Source organism: Myxocyprinus asiaticus, chromosome 10 (genome assembly GCF_019703515.2).
Source record: "Myxocyprinus asiaticus isolate MX2 ecotype Aquarium Trade chromosome 10, UBuf_Myxa_2, whole genome shotgun sequence".
Lineage (NCBI taxonomy): Eukaryota > Metazoa > Chordata > Actinopteri > Cypriniformes > Catostomidae > Myxocyprinus > Myxocyprinus asiaticus.
The window spans coordinates 50,712,568-50,724,782 of NC_059353.1; the positions used below are offsets into that span (position 1 = coordinate 50,712,568).

General features: G+C 40.4%; 1 protein-coding gene across 3 annotated transcripts in view; it reads right to left on the bottom strand.

The window, feature by feature from the left end:
* Window positions 1–12,215, bottom strand: part of LOC127447006 (neuronal membrane glycoprotein M6-b-like) — a 68,768-nt gene that overhangs the window by 31,566 nt on the left and 24,987 nt on the right. The window contains exon 1 of one of the 3 annotated variants that reach the window (XM_051708442.1): window positions 5,893–6,090. The exons of 1 other annotated variant lie outside the window; for it this stretch is intronic. In XM_051708442.1, the coding sequence (XP_051564402.1) occupies window positions 5,893–5,941 (49 nt within the window). In that variant the 5' untranslated portion in view covers window positions 5,942–6,090. Of the gene's footprint in view, window positions 1–5,892; window positions 6,091–12,215 lie in introns of those variants that run through there. One more of the 3 variants, XM_051708444.1, reaches the window with a different exon arrangement.

Consider the following 12,215-nt stretch of genomic DNA (forward strand, 5'->3'; position numbering starts at 1 on the left):
ACGCGGAAGACCTAAGTGGCCTACCACCCGCTGTGGTTGACACGATCACTCAGGCTAGGGCTCCCTCTATGAGGTGCCTGTATGCCCTGAAGTGGCGTCGCTAAGTGGTGTTCTGCCCGACTCGAAGACCAGAGATGCGCAGTCGGATCGGTGCTTTCCTTCCTACAGGAGAGGCTGGAGGGGCGGCTGTCCCCCTCCTCCTTGAAGGCGTATGTAGCCGCTATATCGGCTCATCACGATGCAGCAGATGGTAAGTACTTGGGGAAGCACGACTTGATCATCAGGTTCCTGAGAGGTGCTAGGATGTTGAATCACTCCAGACCGTGCCTCGTCCCCTCGTGGGACCTCTCTGTAGTCCTTCGGGGTCTACAGGGAGCTCCCTTTGAGCCCTTGGAGTCAGCTGAGCTTAAGGCACTCTCTTTGAAGACTGCCTTCCTGACTGCGCTCACTTCCATCAAAAGGGTAGGGGACCTGCAGGCGTTCTCTGTCAGCGAATCGTGCCTCGAATTCGGTCTGGGTTACGCACGTGATCCTGTGATCCTGACCGGGCTATGTGCCCAAGGTTCCCACAACCCCTTTTAGGGATCAGGTGGTGAACCTGCAAGCACTGCCCCAAGAGGAGGCAGACCCAGCCTTGGCGTTGATGTGTCCGGTGCACATCAATTTGGATCACACGCAGAGCCTTAAAAGCTCCGAGCAGCTCTTTGTCTGCTTTGGTGGACAGAGGAAAGGAAGCGCTGTCTCCAAACAGAGGTCATTGATCCAATCGCGATGGCATATCAGGCTCAGGACATGCCACCCCCTGCGGGGTTACGAGCCCACTCTACCAGGAGTGTGGCTGCCTCCTGGGCCCTGGCCAGTGGCGCCTCTTTGGCAGACATCTGCAGAGCAGCAGGCTGGGCAACACTCAACACCTTTGCGAGGTTCTACAATCTCCGGGTTGAGCCAGACTTGTCCCGTGTATTGGCAGGCACGAGCAGGTAAGTTCCGGGACAGCTGGCTGGGTGTACCGCTTGCGCATAGTGCCTTTCCCCTCCCTTGAGGTGAAGACGTGCGCTCTTGACTCCCAGTCGTGTTCACAGACTGTGATCCCTGGATGACATTCCTCAGCCCTCTGGCAGTTGAGTTTGTGGAGAAATTCGCTGACTAGCCCAGTACATGTGCTAATGAGCCCCTGTACTGAGGTAGGTGCTCCACATGTGCTGGTTCCCCGAAGGCGACCCCATGTGATATTTTCCGCAAAATCGTTTCCCTGTCGGCAAACTGCATCTTCCTTGGACAGAGGCCCCTCTGCCCCCAGTCGCCATGCTCTGTAGAAACTCCTCCCCCTTCGGGTAGGACCTACCATGGGACCTCTCCACATGACATACTTCCGACAAGACTCGGTAAGACCATGTGACGTATTCCACTCGAAATACCCCCCCTCCCCTTTTGGGTGGGGTGTGGTCTCCGCGGTGTCTTTCCTTTGGGAGGGACACCCCTCGACGCAGACACTTATGGCTCCCAGTCAGTTAACAAATTCCACTCTTTTTGGTGAGAAAAGAGAGGGAAAGAGGCCTCGGCTGGTCCAGCCTATCCCTATAGTTGGGCAGTCGACTTGTTCCCGATGGACCGTTCGACGCTCATAAGAGCATTGGGGGAGGTTATGTGACGGCCTGGTGTGCTGGCTATGAGGCACACAGCGGTCCGCCCGTCACACACCACCAGTTCATGTAATATAGTTCAGATAGTTGTGGCATTTTGTATAGGGACCCCTAGTGTCACTACATCGACACAACGCCGAGTGAGTGACAGACAGGGAACGTACTGGTTACTTTCGTAACCTCCGTTCCCTGACGGACAGAACGAGACGTTGTGTCCCTCTTGCCACAACGCTGAACTACCCGCTGAAATGGCCGGGACCTGGTCTCGGCTCCTCAGCACAAAACCTGAATGAGTGGTTGCATACCAGCTCCTTTTACACCCGTATGTCCGGGGGAGTGGCATGCAAATTCCACTCACTAATTCTCATTGGCCTTTTTTCAAAACAGCAGAGGTGTTTGGGGCTCCCAAGAGTGATCCCTAGTGTCACTACATCGACACAACATCTCGTTCCCTCAATCAGAGAACGGAGGTTACGAAAGTAACCATGACGTTTTCGAATGACACCTAGATTGAGCTTCTAGTCCACTCAGAGGTCGAGATATTAAATGAAGCAATGGAGGTAGTGCTTGAACTGAAAATTAGACTGAACGAGCACATCTATGAGGCCTAAAATGCATTTTTGATGGAATGTGATAGAGAAAAAATATTTTTCCAGTACTTGCTGCCATATAGTGGAATAAAATGAGACTATTTGGAGGGAGATGGAGCGAACAGAACCAGAATTACATGCTTACAAAGTTAAGACAACAAACAAATTATATTCATCATAACATTGTAAACGTATACAATATTATTTATTAATAATTTGAATCTTTCTTCATGTCTTATACCTTCCTTTTGATTTTGGGGTGAAATATGACACATCCTTGACATGTTTCATGAAATTCACCCATATATAACATGCATAACCAGCCTCATTCTATATATATATGAGTCTATACACATATATATATATATATATATATATATATATATATATATATATATATATATATATATATACACACACACACACACACACACATACATATATATATATATATATATATATATATATATATATATATATATATATATATATATATATATATATATATATATATATATATATCAGCTTCATCTGGGGTGAAAAAAAACACAAGAGTGATTTAATTAAAGTCCTCATTGGGCACAGTTTGAATCCTGAAGGTTCCTCTGTGTGGAGGTCTTTTTCCCAGCACACAAAGGCAAAATAAAGCAGATATATGAAGGAGCAGAGAGAAGCTCTTTCAAAGCCAGTCTGTGTCCAACAGTTTGTGCCCGGCTTCTATGAGGCACACGGGGGTGAAAGCATTCTGTCCCAACTAGTGAATAGCCGTTGCCATAGCAGCGAGTTAACCACAACCCAATGAGTATGCTCACGGCACAGTCTCTCACGACCCACAACACACACACACTCACTCAGACTAGAAAACACACTTAAATGCTCCCATCTCAAAGGAAATGCTACAAACTATTCCCACCCTTCAGAAACACTGGGGAAATCTTGCTTACTGTCAGTAAATGTTTAAGAGGTAAAGGGAAACATTCTGAAGTATTGGTCAACTAGGGGTGGGTGATATAATCGTATGAGTAATTGTATTTTGTGGCAACACTGTATATCACAAAACAGTTCTCTTTGCTGGAAATTCAATGAAAATTGTTTTTGTACTAATTTAATATGTTAAACATCACATGCGAGTGAAAACACTGGAGACAGGGAAACGAAAACAGGCTTTCATTTTGAATTGTGGAACCACTGTGTTACGAGCTGACGCTGTATTTAGTATCATTAAAAACACTGCTTAAACACGGTTATTACACATCTCTGTTAGAATGCGACTGACAAACACACACATTATTCATTCTTTCCAATTTTCCATACAAGTTTACAGCAGTAATTATGCCTGATTCTTGACCACAGTCATATTTCACTGCTGTTGTCAGTCAGTTTTCCTCTCATATAGGCTATTCACTGTGGTCTGAATTCAGATTGGATCATCTCTTTAGCACAAATTGACTTTGTATTGACAAAAAACAAAGAGAGTGTTGATTTCGGCTTTAAAGATCACTGTCAGAGTGCCGAAAAGTCTCATTATATTAGACAGGCCTTTAGAATGGTTCCTTCATTGGGCATGAACACAACATTCACAGCATGGACAGTCACACAAATAAACTACAAAATGAGAGTCATGTTGATTTTCAAAACCTTCCCCCACTCCAATGAACCTGATACACTTTCAGGGCTCTCAGTGAACATCCTAAATAATGTCCAGCTGTTATCATCTTACCTTCAGTCATATCATCAAAACTCAAAAAATCAGAGAGAAAAGAAGACAAATTAGGAGAATACAGGAGGAGGACAAAGAGGAAGATCAGAGATGAAGCATGGGGAGGAGGTGAAGCATGGGTGGAAAAGATGATGGAGGAGGAATAGGGGAAGAAGCAGGATAAGAAGAAAAAGGAGGAGGAGAAGGAGGAGAAGAAAAAGAAGGAGATGAAGAAAATGGAGAAGACGACTATGAAGAAGTAAAAAGGAGAAGAAGAAGAAAAAGGAGGAGCAGCAGAAGACAATGAAGTAGTAGTAGAGGAACAAGAAGAAGAGGAGGAGGAGAAGGAGAAGAAAAAGAACAAGGAGATGGAGAAAAAGAAGAAAATGGAGAAGGAGAAGACAAAAAAGGAGAAGAAAGAGGAGGAGCAGGAGAAGACAACAAAGAAGTAGAATAAGAAAAAGGAGAAGATGACGAAGAAGAGAAAAAGGAGAAGGAAGAGAAGGAGAAGACAACGATGAAGGAGAAGAAGAAAAAGGAGGAGGAGAAGACAAAGTAGGAGAAAAGGGAGGAGAATGTGAAGATGGAGAAGAAAAAGAAGATGAAGACGATGGAGGAGAATGAGAAGAAGAAGGAGGAGGAGAAAGACAAAGGAGGAGAAGACAACGATGAAGGAGAAGAAAAAGGAGGAGGAGAAGGAAAGGAGGAACAGGAGAAGGAAAAGAAGTAGGAGAAAAAAGGAGGAGAATGAGAAGATGACAAAGGAGAAGAAGATGAAGGAGAAGAAGAAGAAAACGGATAAGTAGAAGAAGAAGGAGAAGACAATGATGAAGAAGGAGAAGAAAGGAGAAGGAAAGGAAGAAGAGAAGAAGACAAAGTAGTAGGAGAAAAAGGAGGAGAATGAGAAGATGATGAAGGAATAGGAGGAGAAGGAGAAGAAGATGACGAAGGAGAAGAAAAGACAATGATGAAGAATGAGAAAGAGGAGAAAAAGAAGGAGAAGGAAAGGAGGAACAGGTGAAGAAGACAAAGTAGTAGGAGAAAAAAGAGGAGAATGAGAAAATGACGAAGGAGGAGGAGAAGGAGAAGGATAAGAAGAAAAAGGAGGAGGAGAAGCAAGAGATGGAGGAGAAGAACAGAAAGAAAAAGATGAAGAAGAAAAATAGGAAGAAAAAGAAATCAATGAATAACTAGACACTGGAGAGGGAGAAGAAGAAGAAATAGGAGGAGGAAAAGGTGAAGTGAAAGGAGAAGAAGAAGAAAAAAGGAGGAGAAGCAAGAGATGGAGGAGAAGGAGAAGAAAAATAAGAAGTAGGAGGAAAAGAATAATAGAAGAATAAAAAGGAGAGAAGACAACAAAGAGGAGGAAAAGGAAAAGACAGAAAAGACAGAGGAGGATCAGAGGGAGAAGGAGGAATAGAAGGGAGAAGGAGAAGATGATGACAGAGGAGGATCAGAGGGAGAAGGAGGAATAGAAGGGAGAAGGAGAAGATGATGACAGAGGAGGAGCGTATGAAGTAAACATGAGTGCGCAGCTGCAGTGACTCAGTGCCAAACTACGGTTACCTCATCACCAGCATTTCATGCAATACAGTCCAAAACTTCTGTTTCCAAAATAACAGCAGACAGCCTGAGCTGCAGTCACATAGACACAAACACACAAAGAGTCCAGTGTCCCAGAGCACAGAATGTGACCTTTATGGGCCTTTGAGCTACAGAACAAGATCAGAACACTTTCGGACGAGAACCACAGTATGACCTCCAGACCCATAATACCACTCTGCTCTGGAGACGACCAGCAAGCTGTTTACTCTCTGCCAACTTCCTGTTGATGGCTTGACAGATTTTCTCTGTTTCTCTGCAGTTGATTTGAGGTTTTAAATGGATGCATTCTTAAACACATAATATACGATGGAAAATCCTTCAGTTAAAGTGAGCGTCAGGTGTTTGTGCGAGATACCTTGTTTCTCCTTACGTTCATCTTCACTGTCCTCATATAAAGTTTCCATGGCTGTTCTGCACAAATCAAGAATATTCCTCCTCCCTGAAGCCTTTTTTGGCAGTTCTCTTCCTTCGTTCACTGCCTCACTTTCTCTTGCACCCTTCCACAGTTTTTCCTCCACTCTCGATCTCTCACGCTTTTTTTCCTGGACTTAACATCACTCTCTTACCCCAAAAACCATCAGACACTCACACTGTGTCCAACTAAAAATGTTCCCAATCACGTCTGCACAAAATCACGGACACATTCCCAGACCGGTACAATGTAAGAGGTGGGGGAGACCGCCACAACACTGAAGTCCACCACACACCCTCATGCATATATTAACATATTTAAAAACCACTGGCCACAAACTCGCTTTCCATCTGCTGCCTGACCCCTGAGAACAAGGAAGAGAAGCAAAAGAAACCGGGAAGAATCTCAGTCAACAATGAAAGACAGAACGTATGGTGGATGTAGAGGAGGAGGAAAAGCAGGAAAAAGGAGGAGATGGGGACAGTGAAAGGTAGAAAGAAAGAAAAAAGAATAAACAAAAGGAAAAGACAATAAAAACGAAAGACTGAAAGAATAAAAAAGAACAAATAAACAAACGAAAGAAACACAATGAATTAACAAAATGGACAAACAAAAGAATGTACGAATGAAAGACAGACTGAAAAAAGAATGAACAAACAAAATGTACGAAAGAATGTATGAAAGAAAGAACAAACTAAAAAAAACGAAAGACTGAAAGAATTTTTAAAAAGAACAAACAAACAAAAGTACAAAAGAATCAAAGAAAAAGTCTGAACAAACAAAACGTACAAAAGAAAGAATTAACAAATGAAATGAACAAAAAACAATAAACAAAAGAAAGAAAAAAATTAATTAAAAAGATGGCAAGAATGAATAAAAGAACAAACGAAATTAAAAAACAAAAGAACGTAAAAAATAAAAAGAAACAAAGAACAAATCAAATTAAAAACACAAGACAGAAAGAATGAAAAAGAAAAAGAAAGAATGAACAAACGAAATTAACAAACAAAAGAATGTACGAATGAAAGACAGACAGAAAAAAGAATGAACAAACAAAATGTACGAAAGAATGTATGAAAGAACAAACTAAATAAAAACGAAAGACTGAAAGAATTCTTAAAAAGAACAAACAAACGAAAGTACAAAAGAATCAAAGAAAAGTCTGAACAAACAAAACGTACGAAAGAAAAAATTAATCAAATGAACAAAAAACAATAAACAAAAGAAAAAGAAAAGAAAAGAAAATTAAAAAGATGGCAAGAATGAATAAAAAGAACAAATGAATAAACAAAATGAACAAATGAAATAAAGAAAAAGCAAGAAAAAAGAATGAATGAAATAAAAAAGGAAGACAGAAACAATGAAAAAGAAAAACGAACAAACAAAATTAACAAACTTGAAAGAAGGAAGAAGTGATGAGTACGACTGTGGTGGCGTTCATGTGCCTTCGTCCCATAAATAACATCAGTAGATCAGTTCAGAATCATTCTGAATAATAAATATGGCCAAAATTATAGGCAAGAAAGTTGACTCCAAAATAGTTCCTAAATATTGAAGTTAGTAAACTATATTTGCCTTTGGTTGCAGTGTTTGACAGGGCTCAGTACAGCTGATGGTGTGAACAGGCCGGTGCATTGTGTTTGTCATTATGGGGCAAACAGAGGTTGAATAGTCGCCCAGCGCTCACTCACCCGTAAACATCAGACTGTCTGACATATAAAGCAGAAAGTTCTCATTACCACGAGCTCCATACCTCTCTCATAATAGACACACACCAATAGAAACATCTCTCTCAGCTTCTCAAGGCCGAAGACAGAGCAGAGATTTCCACAAGCTGTCTACAGGAAGAGGATAGCTGAATTCTGATTATGAAAAAAAAAAGTAAAAAAATAAAGATTTGGTTCATTAACACACAAGGGACACTTATTATGAAATGACAGAGACTTGGCTCTGTTAAAATGCTCCATATTTAAGTATTTACCAAATTAAGCTTTTATAGCCTAAATACTCAATAGATGAAGAGTTTGTGTGTGTGTGTATATATATATATATATATATAACCAGGATATACAGGTTTAATAAGGAATAAGGTTTATTATTATTCACAAGATATGAAGTTGGAGATATAAAGTACTGTATGTGCTGATGGGGGACGTCTTGCATTTTTCTTTGCATGACTTAGCTTAAATTTAGATCATTTGATTGTCTAATCAAAATAATGCCGGCCACAGAGGAACAAAGAGGAATAAAAAAATAACCGATCGTTTCAAAAAGCAAATACTGGCATCTATTAATCGGTAAAACTAATATATGGTCTACCTCTACTCCAGTGTTGTGGATTTTTGAACAGGTTTCCAAGTTGGAAGTCTGGCTTCAAGTGTATTGCATTAGCTTAAGCAAAAAGTCATATCATGTGTTTACATTTTTGGTTGATAACGATATATATCATGATATACACATACAGTTGAAGTCAGCAGCTTACATACATCTTAGCCAAATACATTTAAACTCAGTTTTTCACAATTCCTGACATTTAATTATAGAAAACATTCCCTGTCTTAGATCAGTTAGGATCACTACTTTATTTTAAGAATGTGAAATGTCAGAATAATATTAGAGATTAATGATTTATTTCAGCTTTTATTTCTTTCATCACGTTCCCAGTGGGTCAGAAGTTTACATACACTTTGTTAGTATTTGGTAGCATTGCCTTTAAATTCTTTAACTTGGGTCAAATGTTTTGGGTATCCTTCCACAAGCTTCTCACCTTGACTTTGTTGTCCTTAAGCCATTTTGCCACAACTTTGGAGGTATGCTTGGGGTCATTGTCCATTTGGAAGACCCATTTGCGACCGAGCTTTAACTTCCTGGCTGATGTCTTGAGATGTTGCTTCAATATATCCACATAATTTTCCTTCCTCATGATGCCATCTATTTTGTGAAGTGCGCCAGTCCCTCCTGCAGCAAAGCACCCCCACAACATGATGCTGCCACCCCCATGCTTCACGGTTGGGATGGTGTTCTTCGGCTTGCAAGCCTCACCCTTTTTCCTCCAAACATAACGATGGTCATTATGGCCAAACAGTTCAATTTTTGTTTCATTAGATCAGAGGACATTTCTTCAAAAAGTAAGATCTTTGTCCCCATGTGCACTTGCAAACTGTAGTCTGGCTTTTTTTATGGCGGTTTTGGAGCAGTGGCTTCTTCCTTGCTGAGCAATCTTTCAGGTTATGTCGATATAGGAATCGTTTTACTGTGGATATAGATACTTGTCTACCTGTTTCCTCCAGCATCTTCACAAGGTCCTTTGCTGTTGTTCTGGGATTGATTTGTACTTTAGCACCAAACTATGTTCATCTCTAGGAGACAGAATGCGTCTCCTTCCTGAGTGGTATGATGGCTGCGTGGTCCCATGGTGTTTATACTTGAGTACTATTGCTTTTACAGATGAACGTGGTACCTTCAGGTGTTTGGAAATTGCTCCCAAGGATGAACCAGACTTGTGGAGGTCCACAAAGTTTTTTCTAAGGTCTCGGCTGATTTCTTTTGATTTTCCCATGATGTCAAGCAAAGAGGCACTGAGTTTGAAGGTAGACCTTAAAATACATCCACAGGTACACCTCCAATTCAATACACCTCCTATCAGAAGCTAATTGTCTAACTGTCTAAAGGCTTGACATAATTTTCTGGAATTTTCCAAGCTGCTTAAAGGCACAGTTAACTTGGGGGACCTGGGTAGCTCAGCAATAAAGTGACTCCAGTCAGGCTTCCTAAGCAACCAATTGGCCCAGTTGCTAGGGAGGGTAGTGTCACATTGGGTAAACCTTCTCGTGGTCGTTATAATGTGGTTCTCGCTCTCGGTGGGGCATGTGGAGAGTTGTGCATGGATGCTGCAGAGAATAGCGTGAGCCTCCACACATGCGTGGATTGACGTTCTCAGATGCGGAGGCAACTGAGATTCGTCCTCCACCACCCGGATTGAGTCGGGTCACTACGCCACCACGAGGACTTAGAGCACATTGGGCATTCCAAATTGGGGAGAAAATGGAAGAAAAAAAAAACAGTTATCTTAGTATTTGTAAACTTCTGACCCACTGGAATTGTGATATAGTTGATTAAAAGTGAAACAATCTGTCTGTTAACAGTTGTTTGAAAAATTACTCATGTCGTGCACGAAGTAGATGTCCTAAACGACTTGCCAAAACTATAGTTTGCTAATATTAAATCTGTAGAGTGGTTAAAATTTTTTTATGGTTTTAATGACTTCAACCTAAGTGTATGTAAAGTTCTGACTTCAACTGTATTTTATGGAATGTTATTCAAATTCTTCTGAATAAAAAAAGATATCATGTTCATTGCAATGAAACGAAACAACTTTATCAATAAAAAATATATATTTTAATAATGATATAATAGCTATCTTTTTTATTTACTGGGCATTGTTTTCAGTTCAAGCAAAAACTGAGGCTTCTCTCTTTTAAGTTGAACATATGCAGAAAGTGTTTGCTTTGCTTCCTGCAAATCTTGCGCATTAGTTTTCATTTTAACCATCCTCTCGTGTCTTCTCTCTCTCATTGACCACGCAATGTTTATACGTGTATGTACTAGAGGTTGACCGATGTATCGGTTTTACCAATTAATCTGTGCTGATAGTTGCTTTTTCGAACTATCGGTTTCTGCAAAAATCGATGCCGATAGTTGCCGATAGTTTTTTCATTATTTCGTCATTTCAAAATAAGAGTCCCCGGTGTGTTTCGGGCTTGTTTATACTTAAAAGTCCCGCGTTATGCACCACATCTTCATTTTTTCTGGTTATTATTGGGATTTTGGTTGAACAAAACACTGCATCTGGGAGTTTATTCATTTTGGACTGTATGTCTTCACCCGGCATAGCAAAGAAAGAATAAAACAATTTTGACATTCTATAAATTTATTATAAGATCTATTTGCCGATTAACTGGTTATCAACCTTTCCCACCCCCTTAGTAATTGGTATCGGCAAAATCCACTATAGGTCCACCTCTAGTATGCACAAGAGCACTCTTATTCATGAGACCGTGAGAAAAATGCTTCTTTTAATGCAAATATAAGTAAGGAATAATGCACAGCTAGTTAAACAATTTTAATGCACGACGTGGAGGCAAAGGACCACCCGACACAAACTGGAGCCATTTGCGTGCTTGCTAAACTGCAAAAGGCTGCGTTTTAGTTTGTCTGTATTGACCGCTTCAGTCAGCAATGCATCATCAAGTGGCACCCTCTAGCGGGTGTGCTGACCAGCGTAGCAATATTAGATGTTTTATCATATAACAATTAAAATCATCTTGTCGAGCAGCAAAAGACGCCTTCGATAGGTCCTGGTTTCTTTCTCCATCTGTGTAAAACATAGATGAATGTCAAACCATAGTTTCCTTAAAAGCCCTATGGTAATACAGATAAAAATAATATAACAATTACAATAATATACTGATTATCTGCAGTGCAACCCCTGATTGCAAACAGCTTCATATCCGTGCATGTTGCAACACTGACCCACTTTCTATTGTTTGAAACAAATTTTCAGAATCAGATCATCGATTTCACTGTCAGAGTCACAACCCAGAAACATTTGTCAATCATCGTGTGTCTGTTGACCCGTTTCATGGCTTGAGTCAATGGCAGAACTAATATGAATGAACATGACACTATTAATTCCATGTTCAAAACACATTGTGTCCATTACCAGCACCTCAAAGCCTCCTTGTATTTTTCATTGTAGTATTTTTATTTGTAATTAGTTCTTATGTACAATTATTATGTTTTATTTGTTTGGAGACGTTTTTGGACACTATGATAAATTATATTTGTAATGCTATAACTTTTGATTGCTTTGTCGTATCCCTCCTAAATTTAATTGGTAGCCTTCAACTGAATGTTCCCCAGGATCCCTGAATCAGCATATCTGTAATTACATGTTTGTGTTGTTGGTTTTCAGGGCTTGGGGGAAACTGAGCTGTTCTGAGGTTGTTTTAAAACCTCATGTGTCTTTACACCCGCTGGCCGGCACCTCAGAGAAGACAAAAATGATTCTTAGCAAAACATGAGCACAGATGTTCCTCATAGAAAATAATCAAGCACAGACCGTCTTATAACAAATGGGGAAAAAATCTATTCTTAACTATTCTACTTAAAAAAATAAATAAATAAATAAATACATTAAAAAAAAAGGACAATATTCACTTCATCTCAGTACAAACCTCAAATGTTGTCCATTATTTGTCTCACAT